Source organism: Engraulis encrasicolus, chromosome 7 (genome assembly GCF_034702125.1).
Source record: "Engraulis encrasicolus isolate BLACKSEA-1 chromosome 7, IST_EnEncr_1.0, whole genome shotgun sequence".
Classification (NCBI taxonomy): domain Eukaryota; kingdom Metazoa; phylum Chordata; class Actinopteri; order Clupeiformes; family Engraulidae; genus Engraulis; species Engraulis encrasicolus.
The window spans coordinates 18,143,485-18,152,524 of record NC_085863.1 but is presented as its reverse complement, the minus strand read 5'-3'; the positions used below and the strand labels follow the sequence as shown (position 1 = coordinate 18,152,524).

Genomic DNA, 9,040 nt, shown 5'->3' with positions numbered 1-9,040 from the left:
TACAAAGGGCCAAAAGGGGATATTCCCCCTAGCCTTGGCTCATGAGAATGTGACCCAAAAGGCCTAATACGTAGGTATGGCTGCGGTGTGAAATTTGAGGTCTGCATAAAAGTTTGTGATTTTTTGAATGGACTTTCAAAAGTAGCCACTATGATGAGGGCTGGACTGAGTGAGAAATAGGGCCCGGGTAGCCTGGGAAATCCCATGCTGCTTTGCACAATCTCACTTGTGATTAGTTCTGGTGGTAACAGGGCCAGGCACCGCAGAACTGTCTCACCGGTGGGCCTCGCAACCGGGCTCCTATTTTCAGAAATATAAAATAGGGACCCACGAGGGTGCAGGGGTCTTCTGGGAAATACCCGCTATGTCAGATGGCCAGTCCAGCCCTGTCCTTGATCCTTGAATGATAGTTTTTTTTAGTCTTGTGTCATCCATGATTTACAAGATTATGGCCACTTCCACACATTTTTCCTTTCTCAACAAAAGTTAACAAAAGACTCATTTAGGGTATGAATAACCTATAGGGCCTACTCAATCTCCAAAATGTGCAATCCATGTGGACATTTCCATGATGTCCTTTACGCATGTTCCTGTAGGGCTACCCTGATTATCCCATGATTATCACAGAGTCAGTCTTAAAGAGGTCAACTAAGCACATTCTTGAAATAGCCCTCTGGTGCCTGTGTGTGCGGACGGAGGCCTGCATGCTATTTCATGCTTGATGGGAATGATGAGTGTTGCTGCAAGTAGATGAGTCATTATAGCCTATGTAATGCTTTATTGCAAAAGGACAAAAAGGAAACGTTTTTTCTCCTGAGTCATGTCAATGTGTCACTTCATAAAATCTCGGCAGCATTCCATATGTACCCTACAGCTAAGTTAAGATGTGATCATCACGGGAAGTTGGACTATTTAATTATAATTAGTTGCAGAATGATTTGGACAACTTATTGTTGCATTCATTCTGAATAATAATAACAATAATGACAATAATAATAATAATCAATACATTTTCAGTTCTTATCTTTTTTGTTGTTTGTTTGTTTTTTACTGCTTAGGCTATTGTTTTGCATGGCCTTGCTGAGCTGTTGTATAGCAGTGCTATTTATATGCACAACTAAACTTAGACATGCTGAGAGAGAGAGAGTGAGTGTGTGTGTGTGTGAGAGAGAGAGAGAGAGAGAGAGAGAGAGAGAGAGAGAGAGAGAGAGAGAGAGAGAGAGAGAGAGAGGGAGAGAGAGAGAGAGAGAGAGAGAGAGAGAGAGAGAGAGAGAGAGAGAGAGAGAGAGAGAGAGAGAGAGAGAGAGAGAGAGAGACTGCAGAGCACCAAGTGACCTGCTTGTGTGTTCTTCTCCTCTTTGTGCTCGGCTAGTCAGCCAGCCCCTGCATACTTTAGCAGCTAAAGGCACAGCTATGGAGAGGAGAGAGGGAGCAACGGTCAGTGAATGGCTTCATTGATTGTGCAGGGCAGAGATTGAGAAAGAGGCTGTGTTGTGTTCCATTCCGCTTCCTCCTTTCCTGGAGTGCTCGACCACAGGACTTAAATCCCGCCCCCGGGTGAGCAGCTGACTCTGTGTGTGTGGGTGGTGTGTGTGTGGGTGGTGTGTGTGTGTGTTTGAGCAGTACAGAGCGAACAGCGAGCCGAGAGGCATCTGTTTCTCGACACAGGAAGACATGTTTGCATTTCTCATTCTCACTCTTGTTGGAGTTCTAATAACATGCTTCATTTTGCATCATTGTTTCTTCAAACTGCCAATGTGCAAGTCTAAAACTCAACTGCATGGGAAAACTGTGATCATAACTGGTAAGTCTTTTAGCATAAGCGTACTGAATAAGAACACTTACTTTTTAGAAGTTTGTTAAAGCATCGTCCAAAATCAGACTGTTAAGAACAGATAGATGTTTGTTTTGAATCTGCTTAATCTGCCTAATGTAGCCTACATGAAATGTTTGTGTCCTATTGTTGCACCGGATTTGTAATGACTCAGTCTGCTGTCTGTGCTGGGCAATACTTTGAGTGTCACTACTGCTATGTCGTCTGGCTCTGCTCGCCACAGGGTCCAATGCTGGTATTGGGAAGCACACAGCGCTGGACTTGGCCAGAAGGGGCGCCAGAGTCATTCTTGCCTGCAGGGATCAGCAGAGAGCTGAGGCAGCCGTAGCAGACATCAAACAGGTGAGGAAATAACTGTCACACTAGCATCATAGTGTGCATTTCAATATGCAGACTTCCGTCCTCCACTTGTGCTTGTGGACTCGCATGTTGCTGACGCCCCGCCTCCGTGGAGAAAACAATTAAGTTTCCCCGCTGTCAGCCTAGCCACAACAATTTTGGGGGAACTGTTCTTCATTCACCATCCCAATTGCAAATAAGGAAATTACATTAGGATTGTGCTTTCGCAAGCTATCGAATAAAATTTCTGTCGTTGATGACGTCATCATGAGGTCACAAGCAGGCAAGTGAGCAAGGGAGGACGGAAGTCCACATATTGGAATGCACCCATAGATAACCTGAGCAGGAGGGCGAAACACAACCTTACACGTTATGTATTGCAGATAACCTGATAACCACTGACATAGCCTTGACAGAATGGTGACACAGGATCATAAAAGACCATACAGAACCATACAGGAGCAGTCAGAAATGACAACCTGGGCCTCTGGTCAACTCTAGATGCGCATGCGCGCGTGTGTTTGTATGTGTGTGTGTGTGTGTGTGTGTGTGTGTGTGTGTGTGTGTGTGTGTGTGTGTGTGTGTGTGTGTGTGTGTGTGTGTGTGTGTGTGTGTGTGTGTGTGTGTGTGTGTGTGTGTGTGTGTGTGTGTGAAAGGCCCTCTGTTATGACATAGTAGAGTAGTACTATGGTAATTTGCCAACTAAACCTTAATCAACTAAACTAAACCTACTGCGTGCCACTGGGGGTGATTTTAATTAAGTGGCTTTCTGTATGAAAAGAAGACAATCGTCTATTTTTGTGCAAAGAAGCTTTACTTGACTTGCAAGCTTTCGGTCCTTAGACCTTCATCAGGCAGAGACTCTGGCCTATCACAACTTAAATTAAGTGGCTTTAGAAGTAATCTTTGTCACATCAGGCTGGTGCTGGTTATGCCAAAAGGCCAAAATGCAGAGACAAGCTTCCTTGCTGAGTACGATTACTATCTGCCTCCTGTCTCTAAACTGCTGTCTTTCTTTCTGTCTTTCTGGGGCGGTGGTAGCTCAGGTGGTAGAGGAGCCGTTCGGCAGGTTCGAGCCCCACTCGGCCTGACTCCATCGTTGTGTCCTTGAGCAAGATACTTCACCCCAAGTTGCTCCTGGTGGCAGGGTGGTACCCTGCGTGGCAGCCACGGCCACCGGTGTGTGAATGTGTGTGTGAATGGGTGAATGTGAGGCATACAATGTAAAGTGCTTTGAGTGCTTGAAGGAGTGGAAAGGCGCTATATAAATGCAGTCCATTTACCATTTACCATTTTTCTCCTAGATGAGTGGAAGTAATGAAGTGCTGTACATGCACCTGGATCTGGCCAAACTGAGCTCAGTGCGGACCTTTGCTGAGAGCTTCCTCAAAAGAGAGCAGCGGCTCGATATCCTCATCAACAACGCAGGTACAGAACTTGTTTGTTTTATTTGTGTGTTTATTTATTTTGATGAATTGATTTTAATTGATTAATATTTAATTATTTGTTTTAATATTTCCTGTAAGTAAAAACGGTAACACTTTATTTTAATGGTTCACTATTACAGTGGATCTACCACATTAGGTACAGTGTAATAACCAGTGTAACAATATTTAATACCATGTAATACCAGTGAAATACGATGTACCAACCCTAACCCTAACCCTAACTGTAAGTACAAAATTGGTACATGGTGTTGCACTTGTATTATATGGTACTATATTGTTACACTATTACACTGTACCTAATGTGGTAGATGCACTGTAATAGTGAACCATTAATATAAAGTGTAACGGTAAAAACTTACTTATATACTTGGCTTATTTTCATTCTCTTGACACACGCTTTCTAATGCAGGGATTGCAATAGACGGAAAGACGGAGGAGGGCTTCGGAATAATCTTTGCTGTCAATCACCTGGGGCATTTCCTGTTAACCCACTTGCTGCTGGACCGCCTGAAAGAGTGCGGCCCCAGCAGAATTGTCAACGTGTCCTCGGCCGGCCATCGGAAGGGGAACATCGACTTTAACTGCCTCAGTACCCATCGAGACCTCCTGCCCGCCGGGTACTCGGGAATTGATGTGTTAGCCGTCTACTGTCACAGCAAGCTGTGCAATGTGCTCTTCACACATGAGCTGGCCAAAAGACTGCAAGGGACAGATGTGACCTGCTATTCTCTACACCCAGGTCAGTGATGGATTCTATGAAAGCCCAAATGGGAAACTGCAACTCCCATTGCCATTGTGACACAACACTCCACAGCACACAAGTGTTCACTGCACACCGCATACAGCAAAAATTGAATTCATGCCTCACCCGTGAAAGGGGGCAGCCCCCAATGGCGCCCCAAGGTAGCAGTGCAGCGGGACGGTGCCATGCTCAGGGTACCTCAGTCATGGAGGAGGATGGGGGAGAGTACAGGTTAATTACTCCCCCCACCAACCTGGTGGGTCGGGAGTTGAACTGGCAACCTTTGGGCTACAAGTCTGACATCCTAACGAATTACCCATGACTGCCATTGAACCACAAACCTCAAACATCACAGCTCTGCTGTAGAGCATTGCTTGCTATGCGCAGTACTTACCAAATAAGCCATGTTGAATCTTCTGCCTAAAAGAGCACAGTAGCCTACCGATATCTCAATCTTGCATAGACAAATTTTGAAATCTAGCTGTTTGCCCACGTTTGTGTTTGTGTAGGTCTACATGTGCTTGTAGTATATGTGCATTACATGCATGTTTTTTGTCCCCTTCAATTTGAAACCAAATCCCCTTAGTGTGTCATATACTGTGTATATATATATATATCAGGGCTTGACACTGGCACCTGCCAACCAGCCAAATGCTGGTAAAACTTGTCTATGGCTAATAATACTTTCAGTGTCACTAGCCAAGTTGGCTGGCAGCTTCCTTAGTATGACTTAAGCATCATAATAACATATACAGGTATTCTGTTGTTTGCCCCTTTTGTATCAATTGTTTGTATGTAGGCTAAGTTAAAGAAAAAGCTCAGTAACTCAGTTTCTATGTCCTTGATATACTTCCATGAAGAAAGCAAAACACTTATCTTGCTTTAGCACCTTATCTTCTGAGGTTAGATGTACACTATCGTGACAAAGGGAAAAAAAACAATATAAAATGTGTGGCTTGTGGAATAGCTGAATGGCTAGTGAACCGGGAAAACAACTAGCCACAGTGGCTGGTGAGTGAAAAAAAGTTATTGTCAAGCCCTGATATATATATATATATATATATATTTTTTTTTTTTTGTCCCTGTGTCTGTCCAACAGGCGTGATCGGGACGGGCATCGCCCGACACGGGGCAGCCCTGTGGCACAGGCTTTGGCAGCTGCTGGGCGTGCTGTTCTTCGCCAGCGTGGAGGGGGGCGCCCAGACCACGCTGCACTGCGCCCTGGCGGAGGGCATCGAGCCGCTGAGCGGACGCTACTTCTCCCGGTGCGGCCTGGACCAGCCCGACCCCAAGGGCACGGACGACGCGGCCGCCAAGAAGCTCTGGGAGCTGAGCGAGCGCTTCTGCGGGCTGTCCTGAAGGATGGAAGGAAGGAAACGAAGGATAGACCACATTTCGCCTACCTGTACATTTTGCCTACTGTTCGCCTACTGCTTACTCCTACATTAATGAAGGAAGCGAAGGACAGCACTCCTCAGATTTTTCTCTGTTTATTCACCAAGCAAAAATCTGAAGAGGGCTGTTCTTCGCTGCCTTCATTCATCTGTGTTTTTTCTGGGATTCAGCACCCAGTCAAAATCTGCATTTTTCAGTATACGATAGTGTGAGCATGTCTCCTCTACTTAACAAATGCACTGAGGGATGGACAGAGGCCAGGGTGGCTGGATGGACTGAGGACAGGGTGGATGGAGGGTGTAGCAGCAATTTGTGGGGGTCCTATGTCAGAGACGGTCTTTTAGGACTGAGAAAATCTTTGCCTATGTACAATCAACTCCAATACCCCCCCAGTCATTATATCTATATAAATCAAACTGTGTGGGCCCCTTATATAGCCTACATGGGGCCCTGGTGACCTCAGTACGTCATCCCCCGGACGGGACGGAGGACATAGTGGAATGGAGCTCTGTGTGAAGATTCTTGCGGTCTCATCTTTGTCAAAAGAGGTTTGTTGTATGCAAGCACCTTCAAAAATCCAGTTGTTTCCAGCTTAACTCTTATGGCGCAGAGAGACGAACTGCTTTGCTGACTGCAAGGTCAATGGCAAGGTGGAGGTCATGTTGAAATGTCTTTGATGTCGTCAGAGAGGGCAATTTGGAGGGAAGGGACTGTGGACTGGGGCCATTGTAATAAGGTGCCCAAATGGCAAAGTTTAGAGTTGGGGACATTACCTTGTTTTTCCTTCGAAAATTGCTGACTTCACCATCATTTAGTGTACTCCTGGTCTATCCACCTGTATTTTTTTTCCAAACTTAAAAATGTGTTTTGAAATTTCTTTTCAGTGGATAATCATCAACTTGTAACGTGATACATCAAAGGAACTTCTGTTCTGAATTCATTGTGTTGTGCTTGATGGGTTATAGCAAGACACAGCATGTTCAGCAATGCAGGCCCTGTCTCTTTTGTCCTCTATAAGAGACGGTGTCTCTCTGAACTTAAAGGTAGAGTATGAGATATTTTTAGTACTTTCTTTCCAGAATGTATTGCCGTCCATTCAGGAATTCAATTTTTTCATGAATATTCACCACCACCATCAATTTATTCATTGTCACTGGGTACACTTAAGTCAGACCCGTAAATGTTAGTTTATTACATGGTAAATAGTCATGACATTTGAGAACTTACAGCATAGTTGCACTTGTAGCATAATTATAACGCTTACTCTGGTTACAATCCTACATCCTACACACTGCTATTACATCAACGGCTCTGCTGCCCATGTTGAGAGGATGCCCCCTAGTGGATATTAGAGGTAAGACAGCTGGGCAGCACCACAGCCAATTAGAAATGCTAAAAGTTATTGAATGTTCAAATAGCTTCAAAAACAGGCCAACTCAACCACCAACAAAGAATAAAGAAAGCCTTTTTGGGCATGAGTGAAATACTAAACGTTATAAGACTGCACTCATTGTTTTGCTACTACACTTCTCTGAAACGTGCTTAGGCAACAAACAAACGTGCTTAGGCACTAGGCCAACACTGTGGGGTTATACAATACAACTATATTTAATATTCAGCAGAGGTAGGCCTAGCCTAGAATTACATCTTAAGATTTACATTTACATATTTTTAGATTGACATCTTTAGTATTACGTAAATCAGCCAATATCTGCAATTTATGTATGGATGGAACACACATACTCAAGGTCCATGCCACACCATGCCTTGCTCCACTGACTTGGACACGAGGAACACGTCACTGTCTACAATCTCTAAAGGAATGTCTTTTTCCTGTTGGTGCACAATGCTGTTCCTTTAACCCATTTTGTCCGGAGCCCTTTTTGGGAAAGGGTGCCCTCTGAATATTAAATCCTAAATAGCTCAGCCTCCGAAGCACATACAAACATGAAATGAGTTACATTTAAAAGCTAAGACCCTCCCCTTGCATTGGAATGTGTTCATTCAGCTCTAACATACCCACATAGTTAATGAAACAACTAAAATCTCAAAATCCTGAAAAACCTGTATATGTGTGTCCAGGACACAATGGGTTAAACAGTTTTATTTATCAATACCAATTTGTTCACACTGGCAATGTCTACAGACGGATTTAATTGACTTTGCATGGGACGATCTCAAAATACATTATGGGTCCCTTTGTTATACCTGCTCCGTTGCCTCTGTCATAATATTCATGAATGTTCACAAATAGGTGCCTTGCTCAAGGGCACTTCAGCCATGGATGTAAGTGTAGTAGGGAGCGGTAAGGGTGGGCAGAGGCGCATCTTGCCACCAGGCAAGGCAGGCAGCCGCTTGGGGCCCCCAAGCCCCTGGATGGTGAATAACAACAAATTTCTTTCAAATGCCCACTGCCTTGCCATTTCGCTTGGGGCCCCAGCTGAACCTAGAGTCGCCTCTGAGGGTGGGATTCGAACCTGCAGCCCTCTGATTTTAAGACTATTGCCCTAAATTAGCCCAGGGCTATCCATGGAAAGTCTTATCTGTATTCTGTGTATCCTCACAGCATGTACTGGTCCTTCACATTCTTTCAACCGCTGAGAAGAAAATCTATTGTCTGATTATTAATATAATATTTTCCCGTCTGAGTCCTTGTCTGCAGACACCGTATCTCTGCTCATGTTGGGCCTTAAAATAATTTCGCAATATTTCCTGCACTGCACTGGCAGCAACATGACATTAACCTTCAGGCCGATGCCCTGCGTTCTTCTCGTACATCACTCAGCATCAGATTTGCTTCCTGGAAACTAGTGCAGCTGGTCACAAGACTTCTTGACATTTGTTGTTGCTCCGTCAGAAATGTATTTGGCACTTCCTTTGGTTGTAGACATTCTGGCAGAGCTGCATGCGTTGCAGCCCTTGTTCAGCACAGCAGTGACTTTTTGACTGCACTCATGTATACACACACTAATATAATATAGCCATGCAGTCTCCACAATGTAGGGCATCCGAACATCCCTTTTCACCCTATGTCTGTTGTTTCCATTTATCTCATGTGATTTCATACAATGGAATCACAAAAGAAGTATCTAGTTTCAATCAGTTCCGTATCAAGTCACATATTCTCTCTCTCTCTCTCTCTCTCTCTCTCTCTCTCTCTCTCTCTCTCTCTCTCTCTCTCTCTCTCTCTCTCTCTCTCTCTCACACACACACACACACACACACACACACACACACACACACACACACACACACACACACACACACACACACACACACACA

The 9,040-nt window shown here is 44.5% G+C and overlaps 1 protein-coding gene across 1 annotated transcript; it reads left to right on the top strand.

The window, feature by feature from the left end:
• The first annotated feature begins 1,461 nt into the window (after positions 1–1,461).
• LOC134452557 (dehydrogenase/reductase SDR family member 13-like) lies at positions 1,462–7,446 on the top strand. The gene is made up of 5 exons (XM_063203015.1): positions 1,462–1,804; positions 2,058–2,176; positions 3,478–3,601; positions 4,031–4,360; positions 5,463–7,446. The coding sequence occupies exons 1-5, from the start codon at positions 1,675–1,677 to the stop codon at positions 5,720–5,722; spliced, it is 963 nt and encodes a 320-aa protein (XP_063059085.1). The 5' UTR covers positions 1,462–1,674; the 3' UTR covers positions 5,723–7,446.
• Positions 7,447–9,040: the final 1,594 nt, after the last annotated feature.